The 19752-nt window shown below is 28.8% G+C and overlaps 2 protein-coding genes across 2 annotated transcripts in view; one reads left to right on the top strand and one right to left on the bottom strand.

Annotated features, from left to right (window-relative positions):
* Positions 1–10035, top strand: part of LOC123272680 — a 46627-nt gene extending 36592 nt beyond the window's left edge. The window contains exons 4-5 of the mRNA XM_044739621.1: positions 5685–5778; positions 8252–10035. Of these exons, the coding sequence (XP_044595556.1) occupies positions 5685–5778; positions 8252–8419 (262 nt within the window). The 3' untranslated portion in view covers positions 8420–10035. The remainder of the gene's footprint in view (positions 1–5684; positions 5779–8251) is intronic.
* A 6571-nt stretch (positions 10036–16606) lies between these two features.
* Positions 16607–19492, bottom strand: LOC123273010 (neprilysin-2-like). Its single transcript, XM_044740086.1, has 7 exons — positions 19280–19492; positions 18960–19102; positions 18620–18886; positions 18331–18539; positions 17347–18241; positions 17017–17267; positions 16607–16939 (listed from the first exon to the last, which is right to left on the bottom strand). Coding segments are annotated over exons 1-7 (2100 nt in total). The 5' UTR covers positions 19282–19492.
* Positions 19493–19752: the final 260 nt, after the last annotated feature.

Raw genomic sequence — 19752 nt, 5'->3', positions numbered from 1 at the left:
GCATTAGTCTTCATATAAGAGTTTACTTAATATTTTCATGTGATAAAATGCGGATGCTGTCTTCACCACAACTTTCACCTTTCTTGAAGGAACTTTATGAAACTTAGTAAACTTATTTCTTGAACAACTACTTCCGATGAGATTGAAGAGGAGCAAAATTGGTAGATTAGTTTATTTAAAAATTGTGGCTGCTTGAAATTTTCAAAATAGTAAAAGTAGAGATTTTCAGTCGTGTATTTGAAAATAACTTTTGATTAAAAAGAAGTAGCTCGTTTCTATAAAAATTACGCACTCACTGCAAGAAACGGTACTATCCTTGTTGCACTCAGGATTATAAAGCTATTGCAGTTTTATGCTTCTGAAATTTTTTTATCCTTTCCTACCCTATAAAAGACATTTTTCAAAATTTTTTAAAATTCTTTTACCCAACCAAAAAAAAATTATGAATTTTTGAAAAAATTTTTTGACTGTTGAAAGTGATTTAATATAACTTTTAAATAGATTTTATGATAACATACCTATTAAATTTGCTTGCATGATTAAATTAACTAATAATTTGCCCATAATACGCCTATAACATTATGAATTCCAAGATAAAATTTACCTTTTATCTCGTATGTGGCCGAATGTAACTTTCTTTTCAGTTGTTAGCCGTTATCTGTACAGTGTGCAGTGTGTTTTAGTAGGTTTGTTCCCGTAGTGGAAATGTGTGCTGTAAAATTTAAATGAAGAGTGAAATAGGATGTTGGTATTTACAGGAGTTATTCATTGAGCTTAAACTACAATAGGAGTATGTATCGGTGTGTGTTTGTTACTCGTGGTAGTTGGTATAGTGGGTTAAGGTAAAGTTTTCACAGTACAGTTCTAGACTCTCACGAGGGCGCTTTTCCTCTCGCTATTCCCGAGTGACACCGAACTATAGGGGAGATAATGGAGTTGAGGATCTCCAGCGATAGTTTCAGATTGCTGGGATTCGGGCTCGATTAACGATCATGAAGATCTTTAGATTCCCCCTGGATAATCCGGCTAAATTACTTCTCTATTCTTTAATCACTATTAATCTATTTTCAATGCTAATTTTGATTTCGTCACTTTCATTAATTAATTGAGGACTTTACGGATTATAAAGCGTTTTATTTCAATGTCATTTGTATAATCTTCTTTTAGTAAGTATTATAAATTACAAAATCATTCACAGCCTTCTATTTTATTTAGTAATTTAGTATTATTTGAAACTTGAGATAAAATTTTATTATTTTATTGCAGCTTAGTAAAACTCACTGCATTTGTATTATATGCATTGTTAAATATTCATTTCATATAGCAATATAAATAAAAACGGTTCTGCATATTATTTGTTTGGTAGAAACAAACATACGTGATCGCAAAATATTAAATTTTTGTTTAACGAAAATATTTATTTAACTGAAAGCCAATGCATAAAATATTAATGTGGAAAGCTTATTTATTTATGAATAAATTTTGTAGCAGAGCCATAAATTTAAAATAAAATTATACCAACTTGAAATAATTTACTTACTAGAAATCTCGTTCCAAAAGACAGGATACATAAAACCAAATCATATATCACCCAATAAGAAAATAATTTGAGGTAAAAGATAACATTTTCTATACTAATATATTTAAAATATTCAGTTGTTTATTTACTTACCGATTATTTGTTCAGAAAAGAGTTAGAAAATTTGTTTATTCAGCCTATTGAGTTAAACTTTTGTAGCACTTTCAAAAGCGCATTAAAAAATTACCAATTTAAAATTTTTTCCTTTTCAAGTATCAAGTACTTACCAAACTTCTTATCATTATCGAAATAATGGCACAGTTGACTTTAACTAAAAAAGAAACATCTTTAAATGTAAGACATTTATGATGATAAGCATAAACAGAAAGTTTTATATACTGTGAATAACTTGTGGAGTAAATAAGAAATAAATACGAAGCGGATAATTTTTTTCATTCATTTCTTTTAGAGAGGAAGTTCTGTTAATGTTATTAAGAAAAGTTTTATGAGGTTGAGTCTGACTTGGTTGATATTTATATTTATTAAAGAAAAAATTGAAATAAGATTTTGTTTTTTATTCTTTTTTATAGACAACTAAAAATAATGATTATTTATTTTAACATTATTGTATCGCTGCTTTTTGCGATTGGTTTTAATGTAATCATAGCTAACATTTATTGAAATTTTGTTGAGCTGTAAAATAAGAAAACTTAAATTTCGTTTCGCCATCAAACAAAAAGTACTTTTAGTAATGATTAACCGTAAGCAAACGAAATATAATTTTATGGAGGAATTAAATATATTTTCAATGGTCGATTTATTTCCGCATCTTGAGTTCAGTTGAAATATTTTCTTTAACGAGCATCTTCAGCCCGAGATATAAAATAACGTTATCGTAATTAAAGTAGTGAGTATAAAGTTGAGTTTTTGCAATCAAATCTCGTTAAATGTCTTAGATTTAGTTAAGCATAAACATTTTAACGAGATTTCTCAGCAAGTTTATCCGTAATCTAGTTTAAGTAGGAAGCGTTATTCCACATGTCAAGGTCTTATTTGGATTTAGTGAAACTAGTGTATATGTGGGTAAACTAATAGTGGCTTACATAGGTAGTCATAATAGAACTCCGATGTATGGTTGAAGGAATATAAGATAAATCTATTATTTTTTTGTTTTTATTTTTTCTCTGACATCTTAAGAAACTAAAAAAGAAATACACTCACCTGACATATTTGATACTGGAAGAAAATTAATTTTACAAGGTATAACGCTATAAAAAGATAGAAATTTACATTATCATTTTAAATTTTAATGAAAGGAAGACTCGTAAAAGCGTATGAAGGGACTAAGCCCATTACGGCGGACCATTCTGTACCACTGGGCACCACTTTCGTTTGTACTTCAGATTAAACACTCGCGAAAAAACTCAAGCTGTTTTTTTCACTCATTATTTTACTACGGAATTAACATCAGTTCGTAGTATTTAGATCTTTTGATTTCAAATAACTTTTCTTAAGTAAATGTATATATAATGTATGAAAAAGCTTGAATGAATGAGAGTAAACTTATTCATTTGAAATAGTTAGAATTATTATGCTAACTATTTTATTATTCAAATTTCAATGGGTTTGTTTTGTTGCATGTTAATGTCGATGCATAAAGCGGAATCGCTCGTGATTTTGTTGAGTTCTACAATGAGGGAAAATTAGAGGAACAGTACATATACACGTGCGAATGTGTCTTCTATGTACATTGGAGAAATTAAGAAAGATTCATGACTTTTTGACAGGAAAAAAATATATTAGCTTGCAAGAAAAAAAATTTTGAAGTAAATATTAAGTTGCTTTCTTCTTACGAATATTTTTAGTTTAAAAATATTTTTCTTGAATAAAGTTAATTTTTTTTTTGTGCACGAAATAATATTTTGACAATAAAATAAAATGTCTAATCATGCATCAATCATGCCAAGTATTTTATTTCATAATTATTAGTTTAATAATTCGAGTCTCCCTAAGAATCCCTAACAACTTTCCCTGAATAATTAATCCTTTTTTTTCAAGTCTTGAAGTTAAAACAAAAAAAGCATGACTATACTTTTTTGTTCAGCTAGATCCCCATTTTTTTCTTCTTCACTAACGTACCGCAGCGAAATTTCAAACAAGAGCCAAGACACTCCCTGCACTTGAATAGAAGACGATTAAACTTTTAATGATCGCCGTCGGGTTAAGTTCTGTCGGGATGCGCCTTCTGCTTCCCTTCAAAATTTTAAGAGTATCATGAAGCATTTGTCGTAGGGTTAAATCCTTACCAATTCAGTCACAAAGATACGTTTCACTGAGAATCCCTTTCAAAAAAAAGTTACTCAAACACTTTACAGTCTATTCTTTACAGCCAATCTGAATTCTAACCGGTCATCACTTTTTAAGTTCAATATTGCATGAAAATTTATAAACATTGACAATTTTTAACTATCATAATGACTAACAAACGTCAATCACTATTTAATTGCCAATAATTTCGAATTATGAATATTAAAACTTTGTAAAAATTTTTCGTATTAATGATTATTTTTAAAACTGAATTGAATAAAATAAAAAACACAGATTAATGACATTAATCCACGAGAAATAAACAAGTTGACTGTAAAAATAATACAAAAATAACCGTAGAATAATTAATGACGGAAAAAAGAAGATAAAAAAAATTAGCGTGCAGAAAGGTAAAGGAAATTTACGTTATTACAGTTAAAACGTAAGAGAACTAAAAATAATGGCTCGTAAATTACACGCATGTGCCTCGGACCAGAAAAACATGACATTCTTTTTTTTTTAATTATCCGCCATATTAAACGTCTGTAAATTAAACTGCTAAAATTCTACACACAGAAACTTTTTTTTTTTATTGAAATCAGTAAATGCTATTTATCATTTTTTCAGAAATTAGAAAATTAATTAAAAATTTGAATCATTTTCAAACTAAATAGAAAAATATATAATACTTTTTTAATTTATCGTCAACATTTTATCTGAAATTTCTACTTAAAATCAGATTATTTTTCAACAAAAAAAATTTTATCGTTTAAAAGCCTATGTAGATATATTTTGCATAATAATTAGCCTTTGACACGATTAAAATAAGAAACAAGAGAATTTAGGAAGTTTAACAAGCTACTCTGATAGCAACAAGGTGGGTTTGGTGGTTTTGACTATGATAGAAAGCGATGGGTGGTGTTTGTGGCTCGGGTATGCTCAAAGACCACAAAGGATCATGACAAGGATATTCCAGTCTAAATTTACTAAACATATTCCCCCTTTTCAACGGTTTATGCTCATTCATTCATATTAAGTAATTACTTATTTATATCATGGTAATTTCAATGAAATCAAAGAGCTTTTTGACCAACACCTTTCATGTTAGTAAAATATTTCTAAAGCATATCGCTCAATTTAAAAAAGTTTTAAAATATTTCCGCCCTTAGCACCAAGCTTCACGTGCTTAATTAATAAAGCATAATACTTGAGTAGTTATAATTAATCGACAATAATCCACGAAAATGAGTATCTATAATGAGATAGATTTGAAATTACAGCAAAGCTCAAGCCTCGCTCTAGACTTGACAGGTTTATAAGCTAAGAACCTCCCAACATTAAAGTTTGATACATGTATTAAATCTGTGCAAGCTCATTGCCTCTCACATACACTCGTCTACTTCACCAAATGCTCGGATGTTTAGTTAACAGTTTTGGCATGTAACAGCACCGGCAGCCGCCATAGCTAGCAGAGAAGTAGGAGTGTAAGCATTAGAACCAGAAGCACTGGCAACCGCAGCTGAGTATACTGATCTAATCGTGCGTTTATGTGATTATCCAACTACTATGTATATAACTGCCGTATTATTTACTAAGACGTTACGTATGATATCATGATCAAGAGAGATGTATAGGTATAGACACGGAACATAAATGCTTTACGCAAGATTAAGATCATCGAAGATTCGGTGGTCTGTGACGAATTCATTAGCCATCAATCACGGTTATCATTAGTGTCATAATCATAATCAATGATTATAATTTACACCAACGTCAATGCCGTTGTTGTTCGACATTGGGCGATTACTGTCATGTTGCAGTGTATACAGTTATTGTATAAGACATTGAATGGTTTCAGATACACAACCCAGGCGAAGATGGTGGACACAGGAACAGGAACCCTCTACATCATTGGGTCGTTCAAGCGACAGACTGTTGATCCTGATTTCAAGGTGATGCATGCTCATTGCTCATTAAGTTTATTCTTTGTAGGAGCTACCCATGAAATAATATTTTTATATGCTAAAATATTGCAATACATTGAAATTAGTTATATCAGGTTATTTATGGGAATGTCAAGGCTAATCTTTATCAAGATTAAAGAAAAATCTATTAAATTTATAGTTTTACTCATCATGTATGTCCATTTAAACTTATTTCATATTTTTCCATTTTTATATTTCAAATGCTACTTTCTACAAAGTACTCTGAACATATCCTTTGTATTATCTTCAGGCCATTAGAGGACTTTGTCCTACGACCTTGTCAATAAATTACAATTACAATTACAATCAGAAAATTTTTCACGAGTATATTTATTTCAATTATAACTTTGCTGCTGAGTGTAGACATCACCTAATCTACCGTGCTTAATTAAATGAAAAAATAATATAAGGTATAACTGTATGACTTAGTTATAGTTTGGCGTATTCATGCGGGTACACCTTGGGAATCGTCCAACCAGTGAAGCTATGTTCTTACTCCTTGCTACTCTTGTTACTGTTGGTACTCTTATCAGACTGCTACAGTCGCATGGGATTATCTTTGTATTTGCCACCGACACAACGACTTTGTCAATAGTGTCGTTGTCGTAAGGATAAAGTCCTTCATTACGTTTGACACCTCTTGGGATTTTCATAAACCCAAACACCTTGATAGATATTTTTTTTTACCACTAAGCCGGTTTTAAGCTTATAGAATTTAAGTGCCAATATGGTTTTTAATATGACGGTGTTTTTTATTGGCCTGGAAGATCCTATTCAAAATTTGTTGGCAAGTAAATTGGTTGTCGATCAATCATATTTCATTTCTTTAATCTTGACTTGCGAAGGATAATTTTTTATCGACATGAAAAATATCGTAGAGAAGTATAATCAGGAAAATGATTTTTATTCAAGAAAAATTTGAAATAATCTTTGTTTTTAGGATCTAAATTAATTAATTACTAATAATAACAATAACTAACAATTGGAATTGGATATTGTGTAATTCTGGATGATGACTTTGGAAGTCCAATAACGCTCAATCACAATGTAACCTCATACACCGAAATCCAGTCAAAGGTGACCACAGTTACTCTAACCAAATCAGGATCTCCAATAGTAATATTAAACCCACTGTGCCACGAGAAACTCCAGATTAACCATTAATTAATAATTTTAATCATCCGTAGTTCGATATGCGATACGTTTCTAGTTATTTCTAATAATCGATCGATCGATTTAATTTATTTTACAAGCAGAAGAATCCTTTGTGCTTCACTGGTTTCATTATTGAAGATCTATTCATTTCAAAATATTCTTAATTAATACTGAGAATTAATTAGTTGCAGTAATACATCAGCTCTTAATTCGTTGCAGAAATTTTTTAGCTCAAAGTGTTGAGACTGAATATTTACATTTGTGCTATCGTATATCATATTTTATTTCTTTGTTTTGTTGTGCAAACAATGTTATCATTACAATGTGTTTATTTTGCAACAGAGATGCATTGTGTATAAAATGTTAAATTGTTCACGGTTATTCGTATATGCATACATCGGAGAAATATTCCGCACGAAAATCCTTAACACGAAAGATATCCCTTTTAGCACATGTTTCTACTGCACTGCAAGGAAGGATAATAGTGGTAGTAGCGTAGTCCTTCCCGACGTATGATATGACGAAGAGAAATATCGTGGATGGAAGAGAATGCTCTAAGCACCTGGGTGTATATATTGCTTATGTGATACGCTTTATACATTTTAGTATTGTCGTAAAATTTCAACAATGGCTTATACAATTTCTTGTTGACAAAATCATAACTCTTTTGACATTTATAAATATACACGTTCGCTCTCAACAAATCTGGGTTGTTTATGACGTTATATACATCATGAAGATTTTTTTTTTTTAATAATAATAATAATTTAGATTTTTAATTTATGTGTTAAATTTTACAATAACTTCTCTATAATTATAATTCTTAAATAGTGAAACAAAACCAAAGGAACAATTCAATTATAAAGTTTTTAAACTATCTTTTAAATATTTACAACAAATATTTATCAGAAATATTTCTAGTCTTTATTACCCGTCGGGATATTAATAAATAACAAGAAAAGAAAAAAAAAACAATTTATTGAAAAAATGTTTTCGTTAAAAACAAAAAAAAAATCTTGAGAAAAAATCTAAATTAATAAACTTTGAGATAAAATCAGGAAATAAATCAACCTAAAATATTGCCAACAATTAATTTATTTGACAGAACACACATCGAAATATCTGAAAGATACTATTTATTTTCTTCGATTAATAAAATATAAAAATTCCTATGAATTATTATTTGTTTTTTGATAAGAAAAATATTTTGTCCAACTAATAAACTTACATCCGTAGCAAATTTTATAAACAAGTAATAAAATGTAAATAAATTTTTTTTTTTCAGTTGTACCTGACATCAAATGTAACATCGAGTGACTTCAACATGGGCTACAGCATGACCGGTACCTTAGAGCGAGGTTGTAAAAAGACAAACACATTCCAGATGACACATTTTGCGGTGATACGACGACGAGATTATGAGAAAGCATATGAAGACCCAAATCCTACCTAGTGTTCGTCACCACCCACACACTCGGAGTGTGGGGATTACGAGCATTACACATAAACTACCAAGTGTCATAAGCCATAAGATTATTTAAACAAAAAAAGAAAAAAAAAAAAAAAACGAGTGACAAAAGCATCGAAAGTAGAACCAAAGGAAAATCGCAAATAATTTGCATCAAGTGTCTTTAACCTATTATCCATAAAAAAAAACCAAAAAACAAAGAACAAAATGAATGTAAGATTACTTTCAGTTATTTTGTATTTCGGAGCGTATGTTTTTTGTTATTTCTTTTGGGATTTTGCGGATGTTCAAGGTAAAATTCAAAGAATTCTAGTCACGCGATCGGTATGCCAGACAAAATCTCTCAAACTCGTCACGTCCGTCGTGACACTTTCGTCTTTAGAAGAATAGCCCTCGATCGACGATTCAACTCACCCCTGTCTCTTTATCTGGGCCAGGGGACTGCCATGCTCATGATCGTTAATCCCAGCAGCGCAGGAGCGAGGGAGAACGGAGAACAGAGAAAGGAAGAAATTAAGGGGAAGAATGACAGTGGAATAACAGAAAAAACCCTCTGTCCTTTTCTATAAAGTTTTATTCTAAATCTTAAAAGCTCCGGGTCAGGTTTTCTCTCTCTCTTTTTTTTTTTTTTTTTTTTTTTTTACGGTCCAAGTCAAAGAAAGTCTGACCCTGATGGTGGTGAGTCGATCCGCCGACAGATGAAAATTGATAGTGCCGATAAAAGAAGAGTCTAGTTGACTGAGGAGGCTAACTTACAATCGATTATTTAGAAACGTGTGGGCTCATTCGTTTCTGCTGTGAAAAATTTACTGTGAACTTTTTTTACTTTAGTTATTTATAATGAAACTAGAGCTAAAAAATAATAATAAAAATAAAAATGCGTAAAAGCAAAATATCCCGTAAGCGAAACGTCCAATTGTAGTATATGTATGATTATAATTGTAATTATTTGTTATTTTTAATGCTATGAATGCAAAACTAATTACCAAAGTACTAGCATGTAAGGCCAAAAAAAATTTTTTTTTTTTTTATTATTATTACGACCATGAATATTACTATTTATTAATTTTTATATTTTACTTCGCTGTTTTCATGCCGTGACTGCTGTTTTATTATTTCAGACACGAATAGTCTGGACTGATAAAATATTGCGTGCGAAGCTAGCTCGTCAAACCAAGACTTTTGTTAAATTTATTTATAAGTGAGTGTAAATATATCTAGATTCATTTACTAAAAAGTCTCGTCATCGGGGTTATTTATGTTAAGCACAATTTTAACTAATTGTTTTGAAATTTAAAAGAATTTTCTAAACAATGAGTAGAAATTTACAATACGATACTTGAAAAAAATTTTTTTTGTTTGCTGCGAAAAAATTTAATACGCGATTTTTTTCGCGAAGTCGTTATTTATTGATCTGAGGATATTATGGTCAGCTGCTGCTAAAAAAAATAAATAAATTATTGCAGCATAAATTACGTCATTGAAAAAAGTCGAATAAAATAGATATTAAAAGGTAAAAAAATTTAGGAGGCTGTAAAGTAAAAGATCCAATTCGTATTACGATAAGCTTACCACAGTTCTTCTCCAAAATCTGAAATCCTCCACTCCCGACTAATATCAGTATATAACGTATCTCCCAGTCTTTACTAGATATCCTGATATTCCAGCTCTACTGAAGACGCGTTAGCTAATCCCGCAACGAGTGTATTACCCAAGAAATAAAGTTAAGACCAAAAAGATATAAAGAGATAGATGAAACAGAGAAAAAAAATGGAATAAGCATGAGCTTGCAAGAATATAATTCTCTGTCATCCGCTTCCGATATTATATTGTATGCATAAGCATAACAAATATTTTTTCTTATTCTTTTTCATTGAATCTTTTTATATAATTGAATAATATAATCATGTGTCATTTTTATTGCTCAATTCATAAATATTATTACAAATACCCCGATGACTGATGACATGAGTAATGTTTAGAGAAACATTTATTTTCATTTTTTCTTTTTATTGTAATATCACTTACAATAATATGAAAATAAAATAATAAATTGTTGTAAATAGTTAAATGAAATATATATTTATTGATTAATCAGAATGCGACGATTTGTCGCAAGTTAAATTAATTTGGCCTGTGAAAAAATTTTCTGATATAAATTGATTTGGTCTAATATGTCTATATATACATTTTGATTTGATCTGATGTTCTCATATGAAATTCTTATATTAAAATTGGCCACATTAGGACATATATAGCTTGATATATTCCGATATGACTTGATATGCCCACATAGAATTTTTTTTCACCTTACAAAAGAGTTAAGTCTGAAGTTTAAGCCATTTTTTTTTTTAAATTACAGCTTATTAATTGATGCACACATTTATATTTATTCACTTCATATCAGTTTTTTTTTTCTACGGCTGAATCAATTTAAAAAGTTTGGTGATAATGATAATGCTAACGATAAGATTAAAACGCAATTATTTTAGTGTATTACAGGGTTAACTTGGAATTTATCCAACGTCTTACTCGTTAGTATAAATGAAAAAAAAATTAAATGAATGAATAAAATAGAAAATAATGTATTGTAAAAAAATATACATACGATATCAAGAATAAAATAGCACAACGTCGCCCTGAAATTTTCGATGCAATCAAAATAGTAAAATATGCATTGGATAAAAAATATTTTTATTGGTCAGGTGACGTTGAAAGTATACTATAAAAGCATCATTTGATGAATAAATAATGATATAATAGTTAACATTAATGAATAATCAATATAAAATTATAAATTGCGGATTGCTGATCGATGATTGCAATTAATTGTGTAATTAAACGGAAAGATTAAGAATACGTAAAATGAAAATACCTCGATGTGTAGAACGTAGATTATGGAGTGAATTTTTCGTCACTATAATCCATTATTATTATACTTTTTTTGTTTAATCTAGTCCATTTAGCTTTATCTATAATGCAATGTGGGAGCTGGAGCTTCAGAAATAATCCAAGTCGTGTTCGAAAGTTGATCAGAAAGCTCTGGAAATTTTATTAACCAACTAGAATATTTATGTTCTCATAATTCATACATCTAAGGATTAAAGTACTTTGGAAAATTCAAAACATTATTCGGATTCGTTAAAATTCAAGATTAAAATCTCGGGATTAAATATTACAATAAACAATTTATTTTAGCGACATGAACAAAAAGTTTATTTTTTTTTTTTCTAAAAACGCATGTTATTTTGATAATTAATTTATTAGTAAATTTTTTACACATTCACATTTTAGTCAAGGAGAAATAATTGTGGAATTAATTTTTTACAAGTGTGGAAAAGGTTTTTTTTTTTTAATAATTATTACGCTTGGAAACAAAACTACGAGTATCAGAGAAATTAAAACTGACATCGTCATGCTGAAGTTAAAAAGGCGCATAAATTTATTGCTTATTAGTCGACAGACTAATTTTATGTCTTAGACATAAAAAAATTATTGGAAAACTTTTGGTTAGTTTGAAAATCATAAAAAAATTTATTGTTATTAAAATGTGAAGGTAACTTTTTTAGTTGATCATAATTTTAAAAGTGATTGTTTCACCCTGGATGGTCGATTTGACCCAGTTCTTTCTGCAAACTCATTATTCAATGTGTCATGAAATATATTTTATTTTATTTTGATTTCAAGCTTATTTCACCGTAGCCAAATAGAGAATATCATTTTGTTTTATAAAATCCAATTTTTCTTCATAAATCTCTCCATTTTTATCAATTCTAAGTTGAAATTTATACGCCTCTTTGGCACTTTGCCTTATATTCCAACTGTAATACACCCTTTTAGCTTCAAGAATAAGATGTAGAGAGGCCATTTTTATGACACCGTATTAATTATCTCAATGCATCATGTCATCAATTCTAATAACAAAGAAGCAATTTCGATAATTATAATCGAATAAAATTAATTCTGGTTAACCTCTATAAAATCAAACTTTAATAAATTTCTTCATTATTATTTGATTATAAAATCAAAATTATTTTTCTATCATTTAACTGTGCGTCTTTATCAACTGAATTTCAACAGTTTCCGATCGCCTTAAGCTGTATAATGAGTAATTAAAATGTCGCGAAATATTTGAAATAAATATTGCAGTACGGCTGCCCAATTTCAAAACACAGTAACTAACATTTAAAAATTTTTTTCAATTTTTCTTATTAAAAAAAACGTTTGCCCGCCAAATTGATGAAAAATTTGATTTATGAATAGAAAATACTTGAAATTAAGGTCTTAAAGTTGTAAAAAATGCAGCAATACTAGAAAAAATCAGGTATAAAAATTTTGCAGTTACTGTGTTTTAAAATTGGATAGCCGAGTAGGCGTTGAATTTTTATGAAAAAAAATTGGCTTGATAATAAATGAAATTTTGAAACCCGGAAAAAAGTAACTAATTATAAGAAAAAGAGCGTTTTATATAAAAATAAGAATAATAATTAGTAAAAGATATGTAAGCTTGTTTATTTAAATTTCTTTATTCGCAAAATGTCAATCCGATCGTGTTACGAATCGTGCCCAGAATTAAACGTCCATGAAATTTTATTTCCGGCTCTGGTAATACTACCGGACGCTAGGGAAATAGCTGACATATAAACGAACGTACATTGATTCATATAAAATACACACAAACAATATACACATATACATATAGACGCGTATATATACATAACATTGAATTATAACAGAATATTTTTGCATGAAAAGTACGATTGAATGAGTTTGCAATCCCCGGGCAATATTACGATCATGTTACATTATAATTTGTACTATAGAGGAGAGAAATAGTTACTATAATTCACTTTTACAATTTGCCATTGTTCGTCTGTAAAATTTATCTACCCGTGGGATAATACAGATTAAATGGGGCCTAATTGCCAATTGCGAATTAATTAATCAATGATTATATGTGAAACGATTTGAATTAGATTTTTATCCATTTTATTTATTAAATATTAACTGTTTGCTCGCTCCCACAGATAGTGCAAATGTGTATTGTATATACTATATACTTTTCCTTGATAATCAAGTCACGTTAAGGCTAAATTTTCAGTCTCTTTGTTCACGTCACAAACAATATGATTATGAGGTATAATTAAAAAGTAAAAGTGTTTAAAGATAATACATATAATTAATTGCGAGTTGAATTTAATGAGTAAAAAAAAACAAAGAGTATTAGCTTTTTCGTCCAGAGCAGATTATAGTAGTTTAATTAGGCACCTAGAGAAAATAAAAAAAAAAACGTTTTTCGAAATAAGTACGTCCGATATCACGGTCCCTCCTACTACTTAGCAGTAGTTCAGACCCCAACGATGCACGCTTTATTTGAGACTTGAAACATGGTCACTTATTTTGTAAGCTGCACTCGGGTCTTTTAGTATTTTTTAATAATTAAATTAACGATTATTGTAACAACTTCCCTGTTAATCTAATTTATTTTTATTTCAGTAATAGTTGTTTGATTAATTATTTATTACGTAGAAATATTATTAAAAATTCGTCAAAATTATTTAATTGTTTTATCAATTGTTATTACTTGTTATCAAATTGTATATATCAAAAAACGTTATTGTTAATTCGGATATTTTTAGGGAAATAGATATTTTTTTAAAATGTTTTAGTTTTTTTGTTACACTTATAATAGTCGTAAGTTTTATTTGTTTTTTAGATAAAGATCTTCAGGAAAGTTGACTTATTGTTGTTTTAATCCTCAGTGAATTTAGAGTAGATTTTAGAATGAATATTTTTAGAAAATCGATGATTTATTTTGGCTCTGAGAGTTTAATTACTAATTGATATTACACGATATGATAATCATATCAATTTAATAGTTCAATTAAAATCATATTTAATCTGTGGCTGTCTGTGAAATTGATCTGTGTAAATTTGTGAATTTTATTTTTAGAGTCAAGTAATCACACTCAACCAGAGATTTATTTAATGATTTTTAATAGATGAGTCAAAATAAATTTTGGATACGATAGTCTAAATTAATAATTGGTAATCTCAAAAAATAATCACCATTAATGATTATTCTAAATGTGTATGATACATTAAAGACTTTAATATGAAAATAATAACTATTGTATCCATGAAGTCGATTGATTTTTAATTACGATAATGAGTAGTATGTACTGAAGTTATGATTATTGACATCGTTATAATTATTAATTATAATGGTCTTCACAATACGAATGATTGAAATTCGTATTCAAAGCTATGGCTGTGATCTTAACTAATAGACGAAAAAATGAATTAAAACTTTTAAAGAATATAAAAAATAATAAAATTAATGTTTAAATTAATCATTACGTATTTGAAGATATACGTAATGATATATACGTTTACGCAAAAAAAAAAAAAAAAACAGCATTGATTGACATGCTGTTTTTATCTCCGTGTAGATTATCAATTTATAATTGTGCACAAATAATAAATATTTTCGCGTAAGCAATTTTTATTTATATTTATCGATAAAATATGAGTTTTTACTGTTAAATATTTGTCAAAACTATATTCCATTAAAATTTTGATGATCGCACTGTAAATACGAAAACATACGAATAATAATCAATAAAGTTAACAGAAGCCGATATGAGCAAAATTAAATAAATTTATAAATCAAAGAATAAAGATAACAAAAAATAATAAATCAAATTGTAAATAGTTGATAATATTGCCATGGAAGTTTGCTTTTGCTATTAAGTGAGAAGTAAAAAAAAAAAAAAAAATTCAAGTAAGAAGCGATTATCGATTAGTTGGTTTTATATCTCCGGCGATACTGCAATACTGTGCTCATCACTATTTTTTTTTTTTTTTTTTTATAGGCTATGAAGTTTTGTGATATTTATTTACAAAGAAACTCTGTAAAAAAGACAATTGTTTAATTGAAGAAAAATAATTTTTTAAAAATTCAATTTGTTTTGAAAATTCAATTCTCTTAATTTAAAAAATCAGTTATGAAATCAATAAATCAAAATTTTTTAATAAAGAAAAAAAACTTTATTTCTTACGAAAATTGTTTTTGTTCGAAGAATTTGATTTTATCGATTGAAGATGAGATAACTTTGAATCAAGCACTAATAGTTATTGACAGAAGGTACAAATATCTGAATCAAAGAGTATAAAAATCAAGAACACAATTCTTAAAAATGATTTTCTTGATTCAAGATTATTTTTTCTTAACTTAATTAATCAAGTTAGTTTTTTTTATTAGTGTAATACTGCAGTATCACCTACGGTATATTTTTTTATAAAAATAAATATAAAACTATTTTTTTGTCCATTACCCATGGGATTGGAATTTGCTGTTAGTGAATAGAACGTTCCATAGTGGTTTGTACGTGTGTATAGCAAAGGTATTTTAAAACTCAGAAGACTTTCAGATTGTAACCAGCAATCTTCGTGCGGGTGCTTCGGATCCAATTTCATTCTATTCGATTTTATTCAATTTTCATACATCTGAGGTATAATTGCATTTTTTTTCTTCATAGACAGCGAATTGATCCTCACAATGGAACGTTTCGAAAATAAATGCGTATTACAGTGACAACGTAATCTTTAAAATATATTTATGCAAACGTATTTTATCTATATGTACGTACGTTAAATTGAATCTAATTTAATTGTAAAATATAAATAATTATAAATCAAGTCAATGTCGTCACTATATGTAACGAAAAATAATACTAATAATAATATATTAAAAATGTAAAATATAATAATTGTGAACGTAGTATATTTTACAAATAAATAAATGACCTATATTGTAATAAGCAAGAGGTTCTCGTTCATTACGTCTAAAATGTTCACAAAGCTAAAAATGAAAATAATAATAATACTTATACTAATAATAATAAAATATAAGTATTTATGCTGAGATATAATGTGTCTCTTTGTATAATATAGAAACGAAGCTTCAATGTATTTTCACTACAGTCCTGTTTAAAGTCAATTCATTTTGTATTTATCCTTAATCAGTATATATTGTATTTATTGTCATAATTTATGCGAAATAAATGTTACATTTATGCCAAGCTATCATTTTATTTTCCCAAAATTCCTAATCTACTTTGTATATAATATATAACACAGTATGTTACTTAAAATTTATGAAAAAGATTTTCAAAAGAAGTTACATTTTTTTACGGGGTTCATTTTAGATCCCAGCGGACATTTAAAGTCAGTTGCAAAATCTAAGCTGTTCGAAAATGACCCAATAATACGCTTATCCTTCGGAGAATGACTTTTATCGGATGTTGAGTCACTAAATTCAGATTGATAATCGCAATAAAAGTTGGCTTGGGATAACCAAAATAGCTGATTCGCATCAAATTGGGAGCTCGAATAAATTGGTTCCTTTCCGTGTTTCTTGACCCAATTTTGGTAGGCGGAGTAACTTATTTTGATGCCAATATTGTCGGCGATGTTTTCATCCAAAAGTAATTGACCATCGAGCTACGGGAAAAGAAATGAGATATAACATTAGAATCAAATTAATTAATAGCTATTGTTTTAACAACATATAGTCATACTGTTTCGTTGGTCGTTGCATAAGTATAGTTATTGAACTGCTCAATGAGACACGTTTCCACTTCCTGGTATTTTTGATTAGTCAATTGACCCCAATTGTTCTCTCTCATATAGTACTTATTATGGAATTTGTAACGATTGTCAACAACGTGTCCTAGTTCATGAGCAATAAGATGTCCAAAATTAGCGTAATTAACGAAGTTTGGACGATTGGTACTGAAATAAAAGTATTTCAGGGCTCCAGTATCTAGAACTTGATTTGAGGAGAAATTTTAATATCATTTTTGAAAAGAAAGAGAATCAAAATTAAAAAATGTTTTTTTTTTGGTTACCAATTCGACCAGAATACGCTTCATTGTAACCATCGGTAGAAAGAAACTCAAATAATTTGAATACGAATGTAGAGTCCCTTTGATTTTCTGGTTTCTGTGTTTCACTAAGTAAACTGCGGTCATAGAATACACTGACGTTCAAAAAATTCATAAGATAATTATCAGGAGTGATTTGAAGCCCCTGATAGTATTCTTCAAATTTTTTGTCATCTAACATTGTATCAGTGGCTCCAAAAATAAAATCAACTAACTGTAAATACTGAATTATATCATTTTGAGCTTCGACATCCAGCCAACTTGTTTGGTTTACGGTATCAATCAAAACTTGTTTGACATTCAAAGCTATCTCGTAAGCGCTGTTTTTAACGCGCTCTTCAACTTGGGAATGCCGTACCCAATAGGAAGCCAACAGCTCGGGTAAATATAAAAATAATTCATTGAAACAATCTTTCTCATCTAACTTTTCAATTAAGTATTGAACTGTCTTCCATATAATATAATTAGCTTGTACTCTTTTCGGAGTTTCATTGACTAATCTTTCAAATTTGGTAAAGTAATCAGGATTAGTTATTATTACTACTGATTCGTTGGTAAAATGGTGTTGCTCAAATATTTTCATCCATTTTATAGTTGGCCACTTTTCGATTGCTGCTTTAATTGTTATTGCATTATTGTTATTTGTGATATTGAGTGGAGGTGAGTGATTCTCAACGCTTGCATCGTAGAGTTTCCGTTCGAATTCTAAAGACTCTATAAATTCTACTCTAGCCTGTGATTCATTTACTCCGAAAAGTTTAGCAACACTGACCATATACCCAATTTCAGAGTTTATTAGACTCGAATACGAAGGATTTGTTGAATTTAAACTTGGGAAGTTCAATTTCGCTGGACTCAACTGAATCATAAAATAAAGTACATTAGTTATGCAAATTTCCTAAATTTCGTTAATACTATAAATTTTATAATTATTTTAGTGGAACTTACCTTGTAAGTTAATATATTTCCTCTTGATAGTGATATGAATGGTTTGTAAATAGCAAAATTCATAATACCAAAGCTTTCCGCTTTGACATTGATGTCAATCAAATCAAAATCGGTTTCATTCCATTGAGAGCCAATAACTACCGGCCATTCGTATAATTTGGAAACTACACTTTTTATAACATCACGATCTTTGAATCTAATCATGGAATCTAAGTAAACAATTGATATTAAATTAGTATTTTTGAGAATCAAGTAACTTGAAAATCATCGAAATAAAAAAGGTCATTACTGAATTGTTTGTTGAATTCATTTAAATTTTCACAAGAAGTCATGTAATCGTTTATAAAGTTGAAAGGCCTGAATGTATTTGACGAATTACTACTCCTTACTAATTCTATCAACTGGCGTTTTTGATCGGCCAGCGGTGCAAAAAGATTTTGAGGAGGTGAAAGTCGTGCTCGAGATCCACTAACGTTACCAAAATTACCGCATGCGTATTCGTAAAAATCATCACAAGGGTCTACATCTTGTTTAAGATTTCTTATTATCTTTAGCTCTAAAAAATAAATCCATTAAATAGATTATCATCCTTGTGATTAACATATTAAAAGGACATGAAAGAGTTATACCAAAGTCTAAGTTATCTTGTATGCATTTCTGAGTACTGCAACTGTTACAATATTTGTTGAATATACATTTATTGGTATTATTCGAAGCTTCAGTTATTATAATTGAGACAATTATTGCTAGCAAGCTTAACCAGAGTTTCGTCCTGTAACAGAAGTTATTCACATTTAAAATTATTCATGGAGCGTACTATGTCACGTTGACCAGTAGTTTTTTAAAAACGATCCAACTTAGATTTTGAATGATCTTTTTGTACTTTTTTTACATTACTGAAATCTGTTTTTAAAAAATTTTTCAATAAATTAATCTTATGAATACTTACATGTTGAAAATATTTACTGTAGCTTACACAAAAAAAAAATATTATATAAGAAAAATTATACACAGGCACCACGTGGTTGCCTGATTATTACAACAGTCGTTTAATTTTTAGAGGTTACTCAGAGGTAGAGGTGAGTATATATTGCGGAAACAACTATGATATTGTACTTAATTTTTCAATCACACCGACAATGAAATATTGAATTATTTTTAGGTGATAACACTATCCATTAAGTTAAGAAATCCATCATTTAAGTGTCTGTATTATCAGACAATTTTATATATAAGATAAGAAATAAATGAATATTGTATAAAAACATTAAAGTAATCTCTTGTTGAAGTAGGAAAGCTATTAACAATGTGATGTATTCGATTAATCTTAATTGATGTACTGAAAAAAGCTGAAAAAAATTTGAGCCTGCAGGCCATCCCTGGCACTTCAAGAAAACTCAAGCTGAAATTTTTATTTCGCTG

Source organism: Cotesia glomerata, linkage group LG10 (genome assembly GCF_020080835.1).
Source record: "Cotesia glomerata isolate CgM1 linkage group LG10, MPM_Cglom_v2.3, whole genome shotgun sequence".
Taxonomy (NCBI): domain Eukaryota; kingdom Metazoa; phylum Arthropoda; class Insecta; order Hymenoptera; family Braconidae; genus Cotesia; species Cotesia glomerata.
This window is presented reverse-complemented; position numbering and strand designations above follow the sequence as displayed.